Source organism: Misgurnus anguillicaudatus, chromosome 11, assembly GCF_027580225.2.
Source record: "Misgurnus anguillicaudatus chromosome 11, ASM2758022v2, whole genome shotgun sequence".
NCBI lineage: Eukaryota > Metazoa > Chordata > Actinopteri > Cypriniformes > Cobitidae > Misgurnus > Misgurnus anguillicaudatus.
This window is the reverse complement of record NC_073347.2, coordinates 23,568,115-23,594,210: the sequence shown is the minus strand read 5'-3', so window position 1 is coordinate 23,594,210 and position 26,096 is coordinate 23,568,115. Positions and strand designations below refer to the sequence as shown.

The 26,096-nt window shown below is 38.3% G+C and overlaps 1 protein-coding gene across 1 annotated transcript in view; it reads left to right on the top strand.

Moving 5' to 3' along the window:
- The window catches only part of zcchc24 (zinc finger, CCHC domain containing 24), a 44,927-nt gene that overhangs the window by 13,282 nt on the left and 5,549 nt on the right, over positions 1–26,096 (top strand). Inside the window, exon 3 of the mRNA XM_055170390.2 lies at positions 24,361–24,525. Within this exon, the coding sequence (XP_055026365.1) occupies positions 24,361–24,525 (165 nt within the window). The remainder of the gene's footprint in view (positions 1–24,360; positions 24,526–26,096) is intronic.

Genomic DNA, 26,096 nt, shown 5'->3' with positions numbered 1-26,096 from the left:
ATCGTTGAATCGGCAGTACTACTAATAATGTATATATCAGCACAGTAGGCTGGGATTAATTGTAGATCAGAGTATTTATGACATGTAACTAATTTTATATTAGATTTACAGTCATAAATCAGGATTGGAAACATTTAGCTGAAGGAGGTCAGCACTATGGCGAACACATTTAGCACACTTCCTCAAAAAGGAAATCAAAGTTAAAAGGAAATCAAAGTTAAAAAAATATGAAAAGAGGGTTTCCTGACAGCTGCTTTGTGTTTTATATAATAATGTCACTCTTCCTCTGCTGATACAAATGCAAACAGAGCGTTTTTATTGTAGATGCATGTTGAGATCTGTTGGCATATTTAGAAATGAGAAATCAAAAAATAGGAATTGCTGAGTGAAGAGCTCTGACTTTTTTTTTAAAGAATGCTGCATGACCTCAAAGAGCTTTATGAGAACAAATTAAAGGGCACACTGGCATTCTCAGTCTCGCAAAGACCCTCAAAACAATCCCAGTGGTTTCAACAAGTCAGTTTCTGCTTTGGATAGACACAATGCAGATGGGGGTATATTGCTTGGATAAAAGACAAAGATCCTCAACCCTTCTCTGGCGTTCACCATCCTTTTGAGTTCAATTATTTTAGAAATCCAAAGTAATTACATTTTCATTAACTTTTATTTGTACAAAAACCTTTACGCAGATTTCAGTCAGTTTTCATTGGGAAGGTTGTGGTCACGTCTGGTCTTTTAAGCACAAAAGTTAATGAAAGAAAACAAACACAAGTGGGCTTCATGTCAACACTAATATTATATGATGTGCTGGTAAAAAGGAGATGAGAAACTTTTTTGATTATGATTGTTTGGAGATGTTCAGCATGTTTTCATGTTTCATCTGGGTTGTATTTTGTTTTCTGCGCTGTTTCACTGCTAGCCTGATTTGATTAAATCAGAGCATAGTAATGACATTTACTGAAACCTCTGTCTGAATTTTAAATGCTGCATTTATTATTGTTCAATGTTGCCATTGATTCACTTAAACAAAGTCACTGTAAACTTCCACAAGGTCATTGGTATTGTTAGAAGCTGTTTGTTGTTGCAAGACTACATACAACCTACAAGTTCCTTTGACATTGTAGCCAACCTAATAACTTAAGAAAAATAGCCATTTGTTTGGCCTTATCTAGCATGGAAACACATCCTGCCTCTTTGGAGCAATAGATAATGTATAACCGTGAGCTCATCTTATACCGTGCAAGGCTGTGCGTTCCACTGTGTGCATGCGCTCACAGGTATGGGTAAAAAACTAGACTTCGCAGGGCTTACAAGATCAATTCTTCTTATTACAGTGACTAAATTTCATGTTTGCACAACTGAACCCCTATTGCTCACGTTTGACTTAAAGATGTGTAAGGCCTCTCTTTTCCATTCAAAACCAGTATTAGTGGGGTCTAACTGGGAGTGCTCATGCAGAGGGCCAGGGCACACAAGCACGGTGTCAGAGAAATAAAACACAGCAAGCTTTGTGTTCAGGTCTGAATCGGGACTGTCAGGAAGGGCCTAGTGCTGGGAATGGCCAATGTTAATTAAGGGTCCCATTGTTTGTCTTAAGGATCCCCAGACGAAGGGGTCAGGAAGTCAGTACGTATTGTTCACCCAGTGGGATGCTGACTACAGCATAAGCCGAAACCACAGATCTTGCTTTTTTAATCACATTGAAGACAATTTCCTGTTAGATAGTTTTTTAATAGCAGTCAGTCAGCTGTGATTGGAGGTTATAACATCACTTGTGCTAGTACATGATATGGATGGATGGACCGATGGATGGACAGACAGAGATAGACAGAGCACAAAGACACTCAGCTATGATTGGAGGAAGGCTTTAATGTCACTGCTAGTAGGGGAGAGCGGGGCTCAACCTAACGCTTTTTGGTTTTGGCTCAATCATTCAAAAAATATTTGAGTTTGATTCATTATATTTTACACAATCAACACGCACACACATATCTGCTACAAATGGACATTTGAAGTTTGTTTCTAGCACTAACCATTCTTGGACAATTACACAAAATGTGACAGAAGTGCAAACGTTACAACTTACCATAGGTGGGGTTAATTGTAACAGGCAGGGGGTTATTGTTAGAAATGTATATATATAATATAATAGACAGGTATCCACACTGTATTAATTCATCCAGTCCATTTCTAACAATAGTTCAATTATAAATGGATACAAATGTCTAAATATGTGAGAAAAAGCAGCACAATTATGACAAAAAAATGTATATGTGACCCAGTCTGTAATAATCATACTCAGTGTTTCCCACAGGATTTTGAGGAGAATGTGGTGGTGATGACGTCACCCGCTAATTAGCATATGTGTGACGTCATCATGTTTTGTTTGCGTTTGATCTAGTGTTGGCACCTGAAATATGTTTCACTTCTACTCTTTGATGGGAAATGGGAATCATGAAAATTCTATTTGTGGGGGTCAGTGTTGATTCTGTGGTTGGCCACCACAAATAAATCAATGTATGGGAAACACTGATACTACAGTTTCCAAATCTAATTCTGAGATAAAGTCTGATTTTAGCCATTCATTTCATTATGATTTCAACCTTTGACGTGACCTTATTCAGTCAATATTAAAGATATGAACAAAAATAAATTCGACACACGATTTTTGATAAGACAGGCACATTTATTTTGTTGGCAGCCAGCAATCATTCATGTGTAGCCTATTTAAACAACGGCAAGAATAACGCTAACGTTTGGGGTTTTCATATCATTATTGCTAGGGATGCACCGATACCACTTTTTCCATCTCCGATCCGATTCCGATACCCGAATTCTGAGTATCGGCCGATTCCGATTCCGATCCGATACTACTGTATTTTTCTTCAGCAATTTAAATTACACACAGACACACACAGACACAGACACACACACACTATATATATAAATGTGTATAGTGCTTTCTGCTAAATCTAGCATAATATAATTATATTATAATTATAATTTTAAAGTAAAAACCAATAATTTAAAATGATTTACAAGTTACAAGAACATTTGTAATTATTAACCATGGCAGTGTTTATGAGAAAATAAAATAGGCACGTTTGATCAAATAAGTATGCTAAATATATTTCCTTAATTGCGCAAAAAGTCACAGTAAAAAAGCTTTAGTGTGCAGATGGTTATTTTGGGAATTATGCACTTAACCGGACCTTTTATGCACATTTCGCGTGCAGAATTGATGCGCCTAAACCATATTGCGTGCGCAATCCTGTGCTTCCTGGGTGCAGCATTGATGCTCTAGAAGCGTCCTCACACTCACATGGGAATCCTCGCTCTGCAATGGAAAGTTACGTTCATAACAATTAAAACAAAGAGATTAGATGCATCGTGTGCTCAGCACATACTGAATTGCATCCATCCAACAGCTTACTGAGACTTTATAAAATCAGATCTTTAAAACAGCCTACAGTTATTGAGTGTGTTCGTGTGTTGAATGACGCGTTTCATCCGTCCGCTTCACCTGTGCATTAACTCGGCACATACTGAATTGCATCCATCCAACAGCTTACTGAGACTTTATAAAATCAGATCTTTAATAAAGCCTAACGTTACAGTTATCTTGTGTGTGTGCGTGTGTTGAATGACGCGTTTTCATCCGTCCGCTTCTCATCAGTGGATTAACTCAGTTTGCAAGTAAGTTACAGTGTTTCTGTGAACATTAATATCTTTAAAGGTGCGTTTGTTCCTTCACATGAAGCTATTGAGTGTAAGATGACTTTGATTATAGTGCATAAAAACGTTTATGGTGCTTTTATAATACTTTGTCGTTTTAATCGCTTGTCAGTGACAACCATGGGTAACGTGCAGTATCGGAATTGGATCGGTCCTATTAGTCCGATATCCGATCCAGCAAAAAAGGCCGGATCGGCCCCGATACCGATCCAGAATATCGGATCGGTGCATCCCTAATTATTGCTGAGGGGTTGGTTGTAACCCCGCTGGATCAAAATATTTTGAAGCCCACCAAAAAAGTTTCTAAGAGCTGCAGACATATTTCAAAACGATGCTGCTTTTTAGTCAACAAGACACGGATTAAGATGACATAACATTGGATTTGGTATTTTACACACCCAACTTAGTAACCGAAAGAAAAAAAACATATGATGAAAAAATTTACTTACATGCCACCAAAACACTCGTTCATCAATAACTCTCTGGAAAAACATAATCTTGTGCAACAATGTTTTGCCCCGCACACCTCTACATGATTTCATAGACAGATTGTTTTCATAGTCAGTCACAGACATCATTGAGGGGGCTTGTATTAAGATGCGTTTGGGTCAATCGGATGAGAGAGACACATTCATGTTTACATCTGGTATTTTAATCCGTGTCTCTTGTCCGCTTTCAACTGGTTCTGTCCTGATTACTTGAGTGGGTGGGCTGTAGGCGAGTCCCTCTGCTTTCGTTTTAAAGGGGACAGAGAATGAAAAACCATTTTTACCTTGTCTTTGTTGAATAATGGTAGTCTACCCACATTCACAAACATACAAAAAGTGCAAAACATGCTAAACATCTCAGTCACATAGAAATTCCTCTTTTAGAAATGTCAGCCAGAAAACAGCCCAATCTGAAAAGCTGATGCTTATGACATCACAGGCATCTAACTGCCCTTCCACTTTAAAATAATTGGCTACATTTTTTGAGTGGCAGGAAAGTCAGCCAATCAGTAATGAGATTGCAAGTTAAGCCAGTAGGGGGAGCCAAATAGGTGCAAAACCACTTGTTTAAAATCCCCCACCCTAATAGAGCTATCTGAGAGAGGTTTTTAGGAAGCTTCTAAGGCATTACAGACCCAAACAAAAATTGTTTTGTCTACATGTCACATCACAGAACAAGGATATATACTCAGTTCAATCATTCTATGTCACCTTTAAATGCGAGCGGGAGAAATGACACGTTTAAATTGATGCAAACTAATATTATGTCAGAGTTGGCTGCTTGTGTTGTTAGTAAACATGCTGCAAAGCAGTTTGAATATGTAAGAGCTTTCTCTGAAAGCAATTGATAAAAATAAGCTCGCACAACTTTCACAGTCTCGCAAAATGAAACAAAAATGAAAGAGGCGGCGAGCATCTGGATCGGTTTTATCAATGAAAGCCTAAAGATAGCGCTGTACACTGTGTGTACGTGTTAGACATCAGGTCAGATGTAAAAACATAGAGCTCAATAGGCCTACATTACATAAGATCAATAGGCGGAGAGTAGGCGATCTTATGTAACTGCTCGAACACATTCGACCTTGCGTCTACACCACAAAAGCAATGCGTTTTTGATTACCTAAAAGTGGATGAGCTTAAAACGTTTCACACCCCGTTTACACCTGTATTTTGCTTCGTCCACTTGTAATCCGATCAACCAAAACATATCTTAATACCAGGTGTAAACCGGCTAGAATTGTTTTTACACATTGAAACATTCGCCTGGGTTCACCTGGATGATTTATTTTCAGTGGAACAAAAGGTCTTAAAGTTTTGACTATTTGCAAAAAAAAAATTTTTTGTTTTTATAAGAATGACGTGTTGAACCCAAACAGTGTTGAGCTTGATCTTCAGTCTGTTGAGTATCTTGTAGCTTGAAAGCCTGTGTTGAGTCACTGTGGCGGCTGTTAAGGGTTCAGGGAAGTAACGGGGGTGTACGGGAGAGCGTGACTGTGAGGGGGAAGGGCATTATGGGAATGTTTTTACAGTCTGACCTGTGATCTTCCTTCCATTCTGCTCCAGTGCAGTCTTGACACACTAGAGTCTATCTAGTTCCTGGTCCTACCTACAGTATGTATGCCATCTAGAGATAGCATAGTTTTTGTGTGTGAAAGAAAAATTGGCGAGAGTATCAGCAAAGAGTGAAATGGGCTGAAATATAAACACAGCTTATCTATAAGACTGGAGACATGACAGACCGGCCTCTTCTGCTTTGAAAACCGAAGAGAATTGTTTACATGGGTATTTACTACACAATAAATCCCTTGCCGTTATCGTAGCCGAGTAAGATAAACAGATAGTATGATGATACATTGACAAACCGCAATGGCTTACATGTGTTAAAGAGCGTCCTATTGCTTGGAATCGAAAGTCCACTTTGTTAAAAACGAAACCGTAAGGAAACAGCAGTGCTACATTTCTCAACCACTTTCTCAACCATGTGGTCCGAAATAAGATGGAAACATTTAGATACATAACCTCCACCAGCCAATCAACCTGTTCATGTCATTCATAGCTACAGTAACTTAATCCCATTTCGCAGCTGTACAAGTCGTAAGGGTTAGCCGGCGTTGGCTCAGGGATCCTTGGGAATTGAGTTTTTTTGACCAATACAGTATTTACTGAAAGCAGTGTGATACCAAGAGTCCTGTACAAAACATGGACTTACAAACATGATTTTTAAAACTCAATCGTTTTCGGGAATATACCGTAGAGGAGGGCGTTTAAGGGTCTCATGTCAGACTATGGCAACATATTTAGTTTGTGTGAATCTGTTGCTATGAAACCATTCGATACAGCCCACAATTCCCATCTCATGTGTCATCTGTTTTCAAGGACCACACGCTACATTAATATGATAAATGTATGCATGCTGTGTGAGAGATGATTTCGAACGTGATCAGAAACGGCTAATAGAAAAGTCAGCATTATCTGTGGGAGATTTTTGACCGGTGCCAGCTAGTGTAAATGTGAACCCCCCGGATTTTCCCAATGAAACGAAATACATTGAAAACATTTATTTACACATCAAGCCAAAAGTAAACCTCCTCCTGAGAAACTAAAGAACACAATGTGCTCATTCATAAATAAGATTCCCACCCGCACCTTTCTCACCGATCTGAACCTGTAAACCCAGATTCGGTTATATTATAATGCTTATAGTAATGTTATAAAGGATATTGAAGGTAATCCAGGCAGGGGGATTTTCAATATGATTCATATTAGCTTGCTAAGATAGCCAAACATGCTATGGTTTGTTTTACAGGATGTAGGGCTTACCTGTATTACAGACATTTAGATCCAGCAGGTTTTTAAAAAAATGTTTTTAAAGCATATTCTGTTATTATTCTGGGAACTGAATGAACGTAGTGTTGAACTGATGATGTGAACTCATCAACCTTGCTGAGTAAATGATATGAGATCTTTCAATGGTTGTTTGGCAGGCAAACCAAAATCTTTTCCAGTAACCCTGCCTGTGAAGGACCAACACAAACTTCTTAAAGATATGACCACACCAGTGACAACCCATTTATCTGTCTACACTAGACGAAGAGATGTGGAGCGTAAAATCAAGAACTTCTTTTCCAATTTCCATTACTCTTCTCCAGGCTGCATGCTTTGTTTTCATTGTAAGATTTTTCATGTAAAAGGTTTTGTTCTTATGAGTTTTTGGTGATCTTGTTTTCTGTCCCGGTTAGGTCAGAACTACGTTGAAGAGGTTGATTTGATCACTTGTTGCAGTGTTGCAGTTCTGTGTGGGTACTAACACAGCATGATCTAGAATGTAAAAACACTCCTTCTCTCTTGAGACGTGTTTTTATACCCTGCAACATCAGACAATAGAGGCATTGACTGCAAAAGTGGTTCCCATAACCTTTTGCTTCATAAAATATGTCACTTATAATTTAATTACACCCTTGATTGACACGCCTTGGCGATAAGGAAGTGTTCATCTTTTACTGTAGCAACAGTGGATCAGCTGTGATGGAACGAAGCCAATAACATGTGTCTCTGTGATGCCTATTCCTGTTAAATTATAGGAAGAGATGACGTACATCAATGAAGCTCACAAGAGAGAAAATAAACAGCACTATGGCTTTCTGTTTACTGCTTATTTACATTTACATTTAGTCCAAAATGACTTACAATTGAGGTAAACAATAGAAGCAATTATAGCAACACAAGAACAGCAATACATAAGTGCACTGGAAATAGTCTCATCAAGTCCAACACAGTATACAAAGCCAAGGGTTGGTTAGTATTTTTTTTTGCATTCATCTTTTCTCAGCAATCGTAGCTGGTTGTTTTGGTCGGTTTTAATAATGTGTATGAAATTATGTTGTCGTAGGTGCAGCCAACATTAGTCTCTTATAAGACCATTTCACACAGAGATTAAGGAAAATGCATCCGGGATTTGTCCTGGATCATTAGATTTTTGGTTCTTTCCCACTGCTTTTCCGGATCTGTGCATGCATCCACACAGATGCCATAAGGATCCCGTAAAGAAGACGTGATGTGTTTAAAGCTCCCATTCTGTCTGTGATTTTGAAGCTTTGATTGTTTTTATAGTGGGCAATATAACATGTGTTCATGTTTCACGTGTAAAAAAACACGGTATTTTTCACACAATTTACTTATCTGCATAGCGCTGTTTTCACTGTCCTCAAAACAGGCTGATGTCTTGAAGTCCCTCCTTCAGAAATACGTATCGAGTTCTGATTGTGTAGTTTGTTTAGTGTGCTGTGATTTGATAGCAGCTTAGCTTAGCAGAGCCATTTGAGCCAAAGCTGGTGACTGACGTTTAGTCAACGAACTGTTTTACTGAAGTCATTAAAGCAGGAAATAGAGGGCAGTAGTCCAATCCGGCCATTCGTTGTAGGGTTTTAAAGAGGAATTCTATTGAAAAAAATATATCGCCTGGCAGTGAACTTTGAGCTTTATCATTTTACAGGTATTATTTAGGCTTGCCGCGATAGTCGGTGAAACGGTGATAACCGGTGCTTCAGCCTCTCACCGGTTAGATCACTTGCCCACCGTGACACCGTCTTTCACCGTTGTTTTGATATTTTCGTGTAATTTAACCATTTAGTTTCGTTAGAGAGAGCAAACTGAATGTGTCTGGTGCCTGAATTCAGCGGAGCTGAACGCGCGTCACAGAGCAGCAGGTGTCAGATTTCATTTATTCCTGTCAGAGTTTGAGAGGCGAGCTGACTGACCAGACGAAGGCAGAAGCCGCTGCTTCGTTTTGGTTATAATATACATATATGATGTTTACTATAAGCGAGATCGTTTTGTTGTTGTGTTTATCATCAAGGAAAACAATAAACTCATTCAAGCAGCGCTTTATGGAGAAGTAGCCGGTTGCTCTGCTTGGGACTGGCTGGTTCTTTGAGAATTACCTGCGCACATTGACTCAAGCACTTAAGTAAACCAGCTGTTGCACTAGCATTGCATGCAAATTCATACGCAATTTAACGCAGCGTACGCAAGCACTGCATTTAAACAGTTGCGTAATTCAAAAGTGACAGTAAAATGTGCACGTCTGCATGCGCATTTATAAGCCCCTCCCACACGGTGACACCGGTATTACCGGGTTTGTGACGCGCTGATTAACCGGTGGGAAAATTACGTCACCGCGGCAACTCTAGTATTATTTATGCTATTATAGCAACATAACACACTAACTAGGGTTTAAAAAATGGTATCAGGAAGAACGTGACCTTTAAAGTCCTGCCCTTTTTAGGTTTTTTCTGCAGTGTCTGAAGTTTGCATTTTATTCATGATTTCTCTCCCAAGAAATAGCTTGAATGCAGTTTTGTTTATGATAAGATCATAAAGGAGCGTGTTGCGCGCCATTCTATCAGCTTTAGTCCGGATAGTGACAAACTCCCTGATCTCTGTTTAGTCCAGTTTGCAGACATTTTAAGTTGTGAATGTTATTAAACCCCTTGTCAAAGAGCTAAATTATATTTCTTGTTGCGATGACATGCACGTGCTCATACGGCACTGTTTTTGTCTTTGTTCACACAGGACACTTTCTGTAAATGTTGCGGCAATGTTACTAGGTCCTCTTTACGAGAGGGATGCCAAAACATTTACGGGACGTGTTTGTGTTCACACAGAAGGCTTCCTGCCAATTTTACGAAAATGTTCTTGGTTCAAAGTGCTGTGTGAATGGGGTTATAGATAGGCGTATAAAATGGATTATTTGCATCTTATGACTGATCCAGGTCTCAGTAAACAGCATAATTAAAGATTTGGTCTAGACTATACTTGTGTTCATTAGAGTTCATTGGTTTATAAAACTTTTTGGGCAAAACAATGCAGATAATTCTGAAACACGCAAATAATATATAAGTCACAACACAGCTAAACACTGACATCTTTCTCCTTTTTATAAATATTGGCCATTTAGGGTTACCAGTTTCACAAGCCCTTATACAAATATTAAAAACACATTTTAAATGTGTTTGTGTGTATATTTAGTGTTTTTATTAATTGAAAAGTGTAATTTGATGTAACTGTATGAAAGTTTTGTGGAATAAGTCACGGTATTCACGATACAGCACTAGCCTTGAATACAGTACCATACTACATTTTAAAATGATTACCACACAATACGAGCTTTAAAGGAAAACACCACCATTTTCAATATTTTACTATGTTCTTACCTCAACTTAGACTAATTAATACATAGCTATCTTTTTTGAATGTGTGCACTTAATCTTTGTACAGCGCAACATGAATGTGTTAGCATTTAGCCTAGCCCCATTAATTCCTTAGGATCCAAACAGGGATAAATTTATTCAAGACTATTACATGAGTAGTTACACGAGTAAGTATGGTGGCACAAAACAAAATGTGGCGATTTTTGAAGCGGATAAAAAATGAGAACTATTTTGTATGGCGGAAGAGCACTTAGTTTGTAGCACTTCGACCATGGGCGCAGTAATATTAAAGGAATTTTGAGCAAGAGGGGGAGTAGTCAAAAGTGATGATGTTGCTGCGCACCAAGGTCGAAGTGCTACAAACAAAGACCTCTTCCACCAAACAATATAGTTCTCTTTTTTTATCTGCTTAAAAAATTGCCACGTTTTATTTTGTGCCACCATACTTACTCGTGTAACTACTCATGTAACTAGGATAGAAAAATAGGAAAAACATTGAAGTGTTTGGTGACTTCTAAATTCATCCCTGTTTGGATCCTAGGCTAAATGCTAACACATTCACAACGCGCTGTACAAAGATTAAGTGCACGCATTGAAAAAATACTTTTATATGTACAGTTTTACTATAAAGGCCCTGGATGTTCATGTCAGATTTAACACAATGACCTAGTTTGAGCAGTGAGGTTTGTGTCCTCACTGACCCTGAGTTGACTATAGTACGTGTGATGAACTCTTAATTAGAAGGGGAATGCCAAACGTGCATGTGTAACAGACTCAACAGAGCCATCGTGCCTGCTGGTGTTGTAGTTGTGCCCAGAGAGGGGCTTTCATTAAATCCCACATTTGTTCTAACTAAATTTAAATGGAAACATCACTGTTATTTCAAGATTAGGCTCTCTTGGGTTCTGGATAGAGTGTTTGATCTACAGTACAAGCCCACGTGTTTACTGCAAGATGGCTAACGCTTGTGTTCGATAAGCCCTCTTGAAAAATATCAGTGGTTTGCCAACTATTTGCCTGTCACCAGTTGTAACTGAGTGCTGGGAAGATTGTCTTTAGTGTAGCCATCATATTATTTGAGATAGAAATGACAGTTATTTGTAGTGACATTCACTAATATCAGATTGAGTTGGACACAAGATGGTAGATTAATACTAATACATTACCACTTCTAATAATGTGGTTGTGCGAGTAATGTTGTGGGTAAGTGCAGACATTTCCTGTAACATATCCCTTTGTGCTTTATGCATGTTGATCCATTATTGCAGTAATATATATATACATGTTCCATATTAACTTTATGCAACATATGTGCGATGTTGGCTGGTCTCTTGGAAATCTCTCGCTGTTTTCTTTCTGTAACCGGGGTGGGGAGGAACATAGCAAACACTGCGGTATGTTAATAACTGGTTCATTTATTAGTGTGACTGAATGTAATTTTATTGCCTATAAATAAGAAGAGTGCTGGTTCCCAGGACATGATTTATTGAGTGTTGTGTTTTTCGGTCTCCAGATGAAGCTGCCATATTGAGGTCTGTACTGTTTCTCCTTTAAAATGTATTGTTGAGGCTTTTGGAGGGCTGTTGAAGTTTATATTGTCATTACTTTTTGTGCATGACTGAAAAGCTTTTTGGAAACGTTGAAGAAGTACGCCTTTGGGCGAGGATGCTGTTCTTAGAAACCTTGGGTGGATGTGACATTTATAGGTGTCACTGAGGTACACTGATTCATTTTAATTTTTTATAGCACAGCAGCTATTATGATCACCGTGGCTTATTAATGATATGAAGAGTTTGGTTCCAAAACGCAATGAATCCATTTTGAGTAATTTCGGTAAAAATGTGTTTTCTATACCAAGAAAATGACAAGATGAAAATCACTATTTTCTGTTACAAACTTTCACATAGCATCTTTAGGTTATAAAAACATGAAAAAATTCAAATCCATAACTTGATTTTTAAAAATTTATTATAAAAACGATTTTTTCCAAAATGCTATAAATCTATTGAATTAATATATAAATGTGCATTCATCTTTGTCATGTTATATTCATTTAGTTGACTAGTGGTATACACTGATTAAAATAAAAAAAACATTGGCATTAATCAAAACACTTACTTTGTCATATTAAGAACACTGTCATTGCTGCGGTTATACTTGGGACATCGTCGCTTATCATTTTTCACAGCAATCAGCTGCAAAATGTTTTGGTCCTTCTCGATTTTCTATGACTTTGCGTAAAATAATGAAAAGTTTTTCATAAGATCTCCTGGGGTCAATGTGTTAGCATGACAGAAGCTTGATGCTGTCGGGAGAACAAGCAACCGGCTTCCGAGTGCCTCTCGCGTAAATTATTAGATTTTGATGGCTTACGTTTCTTTCCCGTCAAAGAAAACCACCACAGGTTTATCAATGCCATTAAAGTATTATTTTGTGTTTGTTTGTTTGTTGATCACGAAGTACAAAGTAGATAACTAGGATTCCGTGTATTTAACGCGCCGCCATTATTGTTTACAATGCGTGGAATGGTGCGCTGTGATTTGTGGAACGGATTTATTGCATACTGCAAAAAAGGAGGAGTGGCCTTAATTGCGTTTTGCGAAAAAAGGGAGAAAAACTGACAGAATAACACGGCGGATATTATATTTTGCGTAAAATTAAGAATTTACTTTTAAATACTGACCTGATACAATACTGATTTTGTCAGTAACTCATTTTTTTTTTTTTACGGCGTTTATCGCATTTTGGGACCAAACTCTATATTATTTGGGATATAGGAATGATTCAATCCGGATTTATATTATGTGAGTCCAACTAGTGAATAAATGAAAACAAACCGAAACTAAAGACGCAGTTTCATGCGCATGCGTCACTCGTGTAAAGTTACTGGAGCGTGCACGTCTCTCACAAGGAACGTAATGACAGTGATTGACAAGCCAGAGGGCCAATCGTTGACGCGATGATTGCGTCAACGATTGGCTGATGTTTTTAAGGCCCTACCTTATGCACGGATGACATATATTAATATTATTACTTTCAGTGCACCTAATAAATAGTCTTTTATCAGTTAGTAAAGACAGTTTCAAGTAATATTGCAAAAATGTATTAAACAAACATCCTTTTTTTCCACCTTTAATTTCATGTATTGATGTATCTGATGTTTAAAGTTTTTCTTGTTTTGACATACAAAAGAGATTGAACGTTCTGCATGACATGTTTAACAAGTTACATTTAGTTGAAAGTATTTTTAAAACTCTCAATAACTTTTAACGCAGTGATTGTGTATATTTAGCCATCGCTGTACAGGATAAGAATGCTTATCTCAGCAGACATTGCTCGCAAAGAGCAGCTGCTAGTGAACAAATTGAGGACACAAGCAATGCATGTCTTTGTGCAACATATATGGCATATATCTTTTAATTTGGATTGAACGGCAGCCGTACTTGACTTACTTAGATGTATAAATACATGCATTAATAAATAGGTACGTGTTCCAAGCTCGATTTAGCATAAAGAGACTCTCTCACACGTTGCTGTGGCCAAGTATGAGGGTTGCCTACCTCTGCATCCTCTGTGTCTTCAACACTAGTCGGTTTGGTTTGCTATATTAGTCTGGAATCTATAAACTCTCAACGTGTTCAAGCAAGCGAACAGACTGTGATTTGTACCCCTATAGGATTCTGTATATCCATACACTTCACAGCAAGTTTACTGTTCACTATGGCCAAATGTCTGTTGTTTAGCGTAATATGTAACATATGTTGCTGTTAGCAAACTGAAATCAAGAGACACCGAATCTTGCGATTTTCATCACTGATTAATCGGCATGTTTGTTTGTACAGCGCACCACGCAGACCACGACTCATTTACAATGCACCGAACAATACGAATCTTAATCAGAGGATTTGCAGTTAATTATCAGAGTAAACAGAGCAATTCGGAGAGCGAACCCTCAGGAAGGGCCGAGTTTGATCTGTGTGTGTTTCTGCATCTATCGGCAAATCAATCTCTTCTGTATCTCGTCCAAACTAAACAGAGATTAGTAGAAAGTTGAGTTTTTCCCCTCATCTTCTCTGCGGGGTAATTGAGCGCGTTGTATCTGGTGGAACTGGTGCTGCGTAGAGCGGTGTCCCATGGGAGCCAGGGCGAGAGGCTCCAGCACCGGGGCCTCCATTGTTTATACTGATGGATTCCAGATGCTGGCAGTGGGAGCAGCCAAACTCCAGGGGCCTGCGCCAAAAAACCAGGAAGCTGTCCAGCGCTATCTGGAATACTTGGAAAACGTAGCTGAGCTTTGTAATAACTTAGAACAGCGAAAGGGCCAAAATCTGTGCTGTGTTTTAAAACTAATAATGAGTATGTGTTTCACAATTCAGAATAGTTTGTTCAGGAAATGTTTACTGTATGCGAGTTGCCTGTGGGCATTGGTTTGCCAAATAAGTGATGATTGTGATCTAGTGTTAGGAAGTGATTGAGTTATCAGTGTTAGGATCTGATGTCACAATACAAGATTATTACTATAGCATTTTTTTATACAGTAAAAACAGTATAAAAAAATCTAGAATGCACGGTGCTTTTTACACAAAAGATGAATGGTTGCAATTGTAAGGTGTTGTGGTTGATGACTAGTACTTAGTTATTAGCAGCTTCCTTCCCTTTCACATTATGACCACAGATCCAACATCAGCAGTCCTGGACTCCGCAGCACTAATAATCAAATTAAGAAAAACTTCAAGGCGGACCTCAGGTCAGCAACTAAAGCTATAATGTGTCAATATCAACTTAACCTGCTTTCTCATTGGGGGTTCACAGAATTTGCTCCGAGACCACGACTTTAAGGAGGATTGTTTTTCTTAACACTGAGACATTATGAACAGACAGATTTATCATTTAACACCACACCTGTTCTCCCCCGTCAGTCTTCGCGATGCCGTCCTTGCCGTTCGGGCATAAAAAGAGACAGCTGCAGCTAGAAAGGGACACACTAGCTTCATTTAGGCGCTCTAGTTGGGATTAATAAAAAACACCAGCGTGCACCTGACTGGAATGCCTGCTCGACTCCGGAAATCACACACAGACGCAGCTGATGAGCTCAACACTGTCATTCTTGTGTGCGAGACGCTGGGAAAGGCCATCTGCAGGGTCTGTGTTGGCCTTGCCTGAATCTCCTCATCCAGGCCAGACAGAGCTCTGCTTGATCCATTCATTCACATATTGTGATGGTAATGACCCAGAGCTCAGTAACATGCGCTGGTACCTTCAGTCTGTTTACATGTGAAAAGTGCACCCATGACATCAATTTAAATGTCTATATTAAATATCAGTGGCGGCCGGTGACTTCTTTTTTCTAGGGCGCACGATGCGAAGTTCGTCGCAACATGTATGTAGCCCGTCATGTGTGTGGTTCGCAATTCCAAAAGATGTGTTCGGCGCGGCGAGCGATCTTGTGTGCATCACGTGTCTTGTCAAAATAAGTGCCTGCTGCAGATGCGTCTAAAGGGTTTATGATTAAAGAGACGCTCGCGTTTGCCAGATACTCGCATAATGTCATGTGTAATCAGAGTTTACTGTTAAGGGAGTGTCTTGCATGTATTTTATGAATTTGAACGTCTCTTTTATTATAAACGTTTTTGGCACATGTGCAGCAAGCACTTATTTTGACAAAACACGTGATGGTTCACATTACGCAACAAACATATATTTTGATAACATGTGCAACACACATGACACTCCGAACACTTATTTTGAATTTGCGCCCCTCTGACAAAAAAGTTTCAGTCGTTCACGAGTCGCTACTGTTAAATATTATATGTATTATTCATATTTTTTGCTAAAAATTTGCTAAAACTGACTTGAGGACATTTAGGGCCAGATTGACTAAAGGGGGCAAATTAGCATGCAAGCGCAATTTCAAAAAAGCGCCGATGGGAGTGGTAATATCTGCAGGTTGTTTACTAAAAAAGCGCAAATTTTACCTTAAAATAACGTTTCCAAAAAAGTTTCAGTCGTTCATCCACTCAAAACAGGGTGAACAGCACTTTTACATTCGCTTTGCAGCCCTCATTTGGCCAAAACCACACTAAAGAAGTTTCCAACTGTCGGGTCGCGGTCCTGTAGTTTGAGTAAAAACTACAAAAATTAGTTTTACGGCAGACCTACAATCCAATCAGAGCCAGCTATGCTGCAGTATTTACGACAGTGGTAATGGACAATTATGCTTCTAACCTGTAGGGGGAGCAAAGAGCAAAAACTCTTTAGTGTTGCTTTAAATACTACAGGCGCAACAGCTGATTTTCATAATGACGCAGTGCAAATTTGTTCAGGATCGCAAACCCAGCACAAGTTCAGCACCACAAATATCACAACTGAACGTTTGGTGTGTGTAATTCCAGCTGACGAAGCCATAGGACACTGAAAACAAATAACAGTAAATGGAGTTGCGTGAATTTTTTAAATAATCTCCTCCTAAAAATTTTGCGTCTGAAAGTGCAACTCCTAGAAATATGCATAATGAATTATTTCATATGCAATAAGGTCAGTCGCAAAAATAACTAAACAACACCTTTACTGTGCGTCTTTATTCAATCCTGACAGTTGTTATTTAATGCAAATGATGGCTGACGGAAATCTGGCTATTAAAGAAATAGTTCACCCAAAAATCATTAATTACTCGCTCTCTTGTTGTTACAAACCTGTATAAATTTTTCTGTTCTGATGAACACGAAGGAAGACATTTTGAGGAAACCGATCAGAGGCCCCATTGACTAGAATAATACTATGGAAGTCAATGGGGCCTCTGATCGGTTTATCAAAATATCTTTCTTTGTGTTCATCAGAACAAAGACATTTACTGTATACAGGTTTATAACAACATAAGAGCGAAAAAATGTTAACAGAATTTTCATTTTTAGGTGAACTATCCATTTAAGGACGTACTTAACTGGTTGATTTCTACATGAAGTACAGTTTGGGCTGGTTTGTAGTATTATAATAAGCTTTATATGAAAACCAACAGAAGTCTGTGATATATAAAGTAAACTTGTTCCTCATACAAGAAAAAATGATCTTCAGCTGTCACATGTGTTCGGTGCTCTGCTTCTTAGAATTGTCTTGTTTTTCTGTGCATGTATTTCTGTCAGCAACGTCAAGTTCAACTTAATTTAGATCGGACAGATTTGTAAGAATGAGGAACGAATGAGAATGTTTTTTGTGGTAGGCCAGTTATCCAAGACTGTGGGTTTCCTAATGTTGGATTGACCAAACTTTATGTGCACTTTTGTGTGCTGCTACATTTGTTGTGTTTAAATGTGACTTGAAAAAGTGACAAAAATTTCCCGAGATTTAACATGCATTTCCTTTCAAAACCATTGAGGCTAAAACGAGTTACTTTCAAGAATTCTCTTAAATAGCGTTGCCATTTATCCAAAAATTCCTCATTTTTGCACACAGCACAATAACAAAGCGGTCGAAAACAAAATTGTTTAATTGTTGTTTCATTGGTTTGTTACATCAAGTCTTTTTCCTGTTCTCTTCTAACATGCACTATATTATAAAAATAAAGAAATGTTTGGTTATGTTTAAACTAGCTCCCAGAGAGACAGGTTTGTGTTTCTAGCTGCAAAAACGTTTTTATTATAAATTATTAGTGGATATGCTGTTCTCTTTCTGAACTCACCCTGAACAAACCCTTCCTAACATTTCCCTCCGTTGGAAAGGTCTTATCTCTAATGTGGTGCGGATGCCTCCAAACACTGATACTCCAAAACACTATCTCTCGCTTTCCTCCTCTGGCACCCTTTTGTTAATCTGGATAGTCTTAATTCAAAACAGAGTTGATTTGAAAAGGGACCCTTAGTGTTTTTCTCATGTTATACCAGTGTGCAACTCATCTGCTTCTGATTTCCTTCCCCCTTCAGTCCTGTATGGCCTGATTGGAGGAACGTCTCCAGCTGTGAACGATGACTGCTGTATTGTGGTATTTGTCCTGTTGCAGGGAGGTTGGCTTTGCTGCAAGGACAGTCAGAGCTCCCCAACCCCCCTTTCGGTCTCCAAAGGGAACACAGCTGGGGGGATGGCGAGGAGACGCTCGATCTGATCTTTCTCCTCCTTTACAGTTTATAGTCACAGAATACTTGTATCTAATGTCCTAAGCATTCCCAAAGCTAAAAGGGTCACCCTGCTGTTTGGTTTATGGTGGAGTGATGGTGTGTGGAACATTGGATTCACCGTATCGCTGTTGACAGGCTGTAAAATATTTTACGTGTGTGTGTGTGTGTGTGTTTATGGTTACGTTTTCATGGTGGGTGACTGTTTTGTTCGCTTTCTGTTCCAAAACAATAACTGTGACTCCCTCAAACAGCTGGATTGTAAGGGCATCGCTCCAAAAACCATTAATCTTAACAGAATTATTCACCAAATAATGAAACTGTGAAGCAGAATGTCCCAGCAGTTCTTATGGGGTTGCATTTTGCATGATTTCAGAATTTTGAATCATTTGATTGTATGGAGCAATTTTTTTAAATAATACAAAAATGAAATGAGTGGGATTGAGTAAACGATAACCAAACAATTTCTTTAATCCAGTCGGCCTCTGAAATAAACATTGACTTAGAGCACCTTCATAGATGGGTTCGGAGATATACTGTATATCAAACATCAGCGTTTCCTTTAATGTTGCTCTTATCGATTCCCTTCCTGTCTTTTAGCTCTGTTTTCATTAGATAAACAGCTAAATTGATTTACACAAACCTGCTGTGTCCATTAAGCTCAGTGTTGGGTTAATATGGTCACATTACTTCTAAAGCGCTGGGTAGAACTGTGTAAACATATCCGAAACACACAGGCTTTTTCTGGATTTGTTTAGATTGTGGCATTAATGTCAACGGTGTTCGTTTGTCATTTCTCTGGTGGTGGCCGTAAGTTGAGCGAGTTGAACTTCCGTTTGCTTTATTTCCTCTGAGATTGTTATGTTTGGAAAATAAAGAGGGTTTTGTTTTGTGCAATTGCTTATTTTGCAGAATATTCAGTAATATGATCAATTTTTCCAGGGATGTTTGTGAATTTCAGATCCGGTTGACGAATGGGTCTGAGATGAGCTTATCAACAATGTTTAAGAAACAGTGACACTTATATAACAAAGCTTTCTTTTTAAAATTGCTTAGAATGTTTAACAGTATAATATAAAATATAAATTTGTAGGGTTAGGTTAAAGCGGCCATGGCATGAAAATCTGACTTTTTCCATTTTTAAGTGCTATGATTGGGTCTCCAGTGCTTCTATCAACCTAGAAAATGTGAAAAAGAACAACGCAGCAACTTAGTTTTGGTAAACCATTCTCTACAAGCACATGAAAAATTGTTGAAATTTGGCTTTCCTTATAATGTCATAAGGAGCTCTTATTATAATACCAACCCTTAATCTGCACTATCCAACCACAGCACTGCCATTTAGTGCAGAGAGAAAGAGAGAGAGAAAAAAAATTATTCATAGCACATCATTGTGATCAGTGTTTTCACTTCATCTGCTCATTTGCATTTTAAAAGACATACCCAAAACGGTACATTTTTGCACACACCTACAAGTGGCGATTTTAACATGCTATAATAAATTATGTATATGGTATTTTGAGCTAAAACTTCACATATGTGCTCTGGGGACACCAAATATTTATTTTACTTCTTAAAAAAGTCTTGTGACATGGCCCCTTTAAGGATTATATTTTAATATTTATCGAAAATGTTTTATTAATTCCTATTTATTCCCTACCATTACTGGAGCAGAAACGCTGAATTCAATCTCCTGAGAATTATACAATGTTAATTTCAGCATATTTCCTTCAGATTTTCAGTGTAGCTCTATTGGTCTGAAATCTATTAAAAACACAACCAAAATAGGTCAGACTGCTGTAAACAGAATATCATGTGTGTCCTCTGGCTCTTACCCAGAGACCACTGCAGTGCTGGATATATAGAGGCTTTTTCATAGAGTTGTGAATTCTTAAAGACTGCTGATCAGATCACTGTCGTAGAGATGCCCAGGGGCTTAGCAACCATCATGACATTCAAGCAATTCTGGGTTGACCGACATATTTTGGGCAATAATGGTTATATTTGCTTGGCTGCGATGCACAGCTAATAAATGGTGGCTTTAAAGGGACACTCCACTTTAAAAAAAATATATGCTAATTTTCCGGCTCCCTTAGAGTTAAACATTTAATTTTTGCCATTTTGGAATCCATTCAGCTGATCTCCGGGCCTGGCAGTAGCATTTTTAGCATAGCTTAGCATAATCTATTGAATCTGATTAGACCATTAGCATCGCGCTAAAAATTAACCTAAACGTTTCGATATTTCATATTTAAAACTTGAATCTTCTGTAATTACATTGTGTACTAAGGCCGACAAAAATTAAAAGTTGCGATTTTCTAGGCCAACATGGCTAGGAACTATACTCTCATTCTGGTGTAATAATCAAGGACTTTGCTGCTGTAACATGGCTGCAGGAGGCGTAGTGATATTACGCACTGCCCGAAAATAGTCCACTTGGTTACTTTCAATAGCAGGGGATTATTTTCAGGTGCTGTGTAATATCATTGCGCCTGCTGCAGCCATGTTACAGCAGCAAAGTCCTTGATTATTACGCCAAAATGAAAGTATAGTTCCTAGCCATATCTACCTAGAAAATCACAACTTTTAATTTTCTGTCAGTCTTAGTACACAATGTAACTACAGGAGAGTCAAGTTTTAAATAGGAAAAATATCAAAACTCTTTAGTTATTTTCTTAGTGTGATGCTAATAGTCTAATCAGATTCAATAGATTATGCTAAGCTATGCTAAAAATGCTACTGCCAGACCCGGAGATCAGCTGAATGGATTCCAAAACGTTAAAAATCAAATGTTTAACTCTAGGGGAGCTGGAAAAAAGCATATTTTCAAAAAAAGTGGAGGGTCCCTTTAAGACCAAGCATAAACTTCTGCAAACAGTTTTCATTAACAAACAATCAAACGAATTGGTGAGCAGACATCCTAATATGCCATTATTTTAGACTGTTCTTAAATAAGCTTAAAGTCTGGCATATAGCTACATTTCACAGCATGGTGCAACCCTTTGCGCCAAAATCATTCTTCATGTTGAGTTAGTTATTGCATATTTAAAAGACATCAGTAATGTTCGGCCCACATCAGTGTTTCTGACGCCAGTTATTACATCCAAGCCAGACCACCAGCATTACGGTACTGTAGGAATCGGTACCATCATATTTGCGTCAGTCTTTCTAAGAAGTTTGAAAGTCGCCAAACAACAGCCACAAACATCATGGTTTCCAGCTGTTGTCGACAGTTTTGTTGAAAGCGGTTAAGTCATGTTGTTTGAGGGTCGGGGAGGAGGACCGTTTACATGCACGGTGTCAGTTAGCCAGTTGGCTTTGGTTGGATAGAGCAGATGCTAACGAATGATTTCACCTTCCGTTACTCATACGGGACTTGGAGCCTCAGCTCGCAATCTCCTCAACAGTAAAGCAGCTTTAGACCGACTCATCCCCTTAAGAGTGTGGAATAAACACACCAGCAGCCTGGGAAGGGGACAAATTGTTATGCAAGATTACACATGGTTATGCAGGGATTTACATCATAAATCAGTGTCACAGCAATTTAGCAAAAATCCTAGCCAATCAAATGGGTTAGCATTTGCTTTTTGCAGAGTTGAGTCAAAAGGGAAACTGGAAATATGCTGAACTCAGTGGTCACAGAGCATGTTTGAACCACAGTACAATTATCCAGGGTTACAATTCACTCACATGATTAAAATCATTCGAATTCCCCGTATTCAGGATTTGTTCAGTGGTTTGGAGTCTGAACTCTCAGGGGAAGTTTACCACCATACCACACATTGCAACTCATTCAGTAAGATGATGAAGTTAGCAGCTCTCTATAAATATCACCATTATGTTTGTTGATGCTTTTTGTGTGTTTTTGCAGTTCAGCACAGAAGGGTTTTGGAGAAAGTTCAGTATGTTATGGTCACAGAAAAAAACATAATCTTTATCTTTTTTTTTAGTTATTGTCACCATTGAGTCATTTTATGAAATTGTTTTTTATAATAAAATCTTTGTGAGAATAATAAATCTGCTGTATAGTTGCTTGTTACTCAAAAACAGCCTCTCCAATAGATTTGTAGTTTTTCAGCTTCTCTCCCGTTAAATAAATAAACACAAGGTGTCCATTTAAGACGTTTGCTGCAAGCTTGCCAGTCCATATCCAAATTGTGGTTCTGATGTGTTTCTATAGCTCAGTTTGTACACTGTCAGAAAAAGTTCATATTAGTACCTTAACAAAGGTATTTACATACATAGTAAATATAAGGACCTCTTTAAAGGGTACCATGCCAGCTTGGACCGTATTTTTTGACAGTGTAGAGCATTGCGCTAGCAGTGCAAAGGACATGGGTTTATTTCCATTGAACACTCATGATGAGGAATTGTACACCTTGAATGTAATCACCAAATGAACAAAATTAAATGTAAAAATATGCAAAAGAGAAAGTGTAACACTTCACTTTTCCAGCTCCTTCATTTTTGCCATTTTGGAATCCATTCAGCCGATCTCCGGGTCTGGCGATACCACTTTTAGCATAGCTTAGCACAATCCATTAAATGTGATTAGACCATTAGCATCACGCCTAAAATAACCAAAGAGTTTCGATATTTGTCCTATTTCATACTTGACTCTTCTGTAGTTACATCGTATACTAAGACCGACGGAAAATGAAAAGTAGGAGGCGCAATGATATTCGTAGTGCCTGAAAATAGTCCCCTGCTATTGAAAGATAATAAGGTGGCTGTTTTCGGCTGCTGCGTAGTATCATTGCACAACATTCAATCATGTTACGGCAGCAAAGTCTTTGATTATTACGCCAGAATGAGAGTATAGTTCCTAGCCATATCTGCCTAGAAAATCACAACTTTTAGTTTTCCGTCGGTCTCGGTGCATGATGTGGCTACAGTGGAGTCAAGTTTTAAGTGGGAGAAATGTCCAAACTCTTTGGTTGTTTTTTAGCCGGTGCTAATGGTCTAATCAGATTCAATGGATTGTGCTAAGCTATATGCTAAAAGTGGTAGCGCCAGACGCAGAGATCAGCTGAATGGATTCCAAAACAGTAAAAATTCAATGTTTAACTCTAAAGGAGCTGGAAAATGAAAAAAAGTGGAGTGTCCCTTTAAGAATCAATCATAAGATGGCTTGAGGAAAAAGATGGCTTGAGACTTTTTGCATAATTTTTGGCCAGTCACAAATTTTATTGTGCTGTTTCAGAGCATATATTAAAGAAACAGTATGTAGGATTGTGGCCAAAACTGGTATTGCAATCACAAAACTTGTGGCTAAAACTGATACTGCAATCACACAACTGGTGACCAATAAACAAAATGACAACATAAACATCAGTTGAGGGCTGCAACTCCACTTTTTAAAAGACAATATCCTGGCCAGATCACTGTTGTCAGTAATATATGTATTTTAAATGAAAATGATTTCTTAATGTCTAGCGACATATCAGGGCCATTATATCGTTAATTGATATAAAATTATTACATACTGTTACTTTAAAAGTATTTTATCACAATAAATAACAGTGACTAATACTATACATTTTGATTTGTTAGACACTGTTGCAGTCATTTTTTATGTTGTTTTCTAAAAAAGTGAGTTGCCTTTTCCAGTCCTCCAATAACATCAAAGGTGTCAGTGTCTGCCTCATTTGCATTCAATTTGCCCAGTCACAAATGTATACAAATTTGCCACAGTCTTGTTATTGGTCAGGAGCTAGTCTAAAGGCAGAACTCTCTCAGCTGATCGGATAAATGTAGATAATATAAGCTAAACTCTTGTTTAAATCTCATAAATTAAACTCTGTCTTCGACATGCCTTTACAGGCCAGACCCAAAGGCGAAGGATTGACTCCATATCAAGGAAAGAAGAGGTGCTTTGGTGAATACAAATGCCCTAAATGCAAGAGGAAGTGGATGAGTGGAAACTCCTGGGCCAACATGGGACAAGAATGCATCAAATGCCATATCAATGTTTATCCCCATAAACAGGTAAAATTCTCATATTGCAGAATTTGTAACGCTTTCTCTTTAAAACACCAGCCACAGGTTTTTCCAATCTTTAAGTTTACTTTAATATGGGTGTAGTGTGTTGTGTAATCTTTCAAGAAGTTCATATGGATGGGGCCCAGCAGGTACCCTTGAAACCCGAGACACAAACCCAAGATATTCATCTAAACCAAATACTCATTGAACTCTTGACAAGGAGTCAATTTTTAGGAAGTATGCATAATGAAAATAGTACAGATGCTTATATGGCTGTCTACTCAAACATATCTACAGTATACAATCACAATAGTGTATGAATTAAATTATTTCATAAATAAATGTGATGTGCGATTCATCCAAATGGATGTTGTAACTGACCTGAAAGGGAAACATTCATTTCAAATATTTATATTTGAAGCAGTTTTGCAAGCTGAATGCATATGAAACCAGCTGTTAAAGGGATAGTTCACCCAAAATTGAAAGTCTTGTCATTGTTTACTCACCCTCATGTCATTCAAGCCCCCAATGTCTTTCTGTCTTTCTTTGTTTTCCAAAACCCAAATGTAGATTTTTAAAAAGTGTTGCCTCTCTTTCAGTCCACAATCTCTGTGTCTGAACGGTTTTGAAGTTTTAGGATTTTTACTTAAATAAGAAACACTGAAACAAAAAGAAAACAGAAGAGTAAATGTCTTCTGGGGCCTCATTTATAAAGCGTGCGTACGCACAGATTTGATCGTAAAGTGTGCGTAGGCAAAAATCCACGGCAAAGTCCATATTTATAAAAACTGTCTTTGACGTGGAAAAGTGCTTAGCGCCACGTCAGGGTCTGAGCAGACGTACGCACCTTTGCTTGTCTGATTGCTGCAGGTTTTTGGAAATATAAGCCATTCTTGCTGTTTGAAATTGGGTTTAAACATTGACAAGCGCTCTTTTATCTGACATTAATTACGCATCGTTTAAAGGCGGAGATCTGAAGCAGCTCGGCTGCGCGCACGGGTTCGGGTTGATTTGCGGTTTGTGGATTTGAGGGGGGTGCGTGCGTTTTCTGCGCGTGTGTTCGGTTTATGAATCACACGTACGCATTTTTGTTAAATGATCGTAAGATCAAATGTAGTGTGTTTTTTTGCAGCATTTTATAAATGAGGCCCAGGACACTTAAAATATATGACACAAGTCAAGGGGAGATAGTTATTTAACACTTTGGGTCATTTTGAAGCTTGAAGGGTTTTTTGGTTACTATAGACGGTTTCATTGGACGCACATGCGCTGACGCGATTCACGTCTGGATCCGAACTTTACTTCCGGTTTCGTTTTTTTTAATGGTCTGACTAGTTGCTAAACTGATCTCTTGAACAAATGCCTCGTCGAGAATAACAAATGTTTTGGTTTCCTAGGTAATCGATGTGTTGTTTTTTGCTTGTTATATAAATAAACTATGTTTTAAGAACTTTGTTGTTATTTATTCTTAGCGGAGTTTACCGGAAGTTACGTGCGGACCACGACAGCCGCTTGTTTATGTTGTTACTGCTGAAACTGTCTATAGAAAACACCAAACAACTCTTTTACTCTTTCCC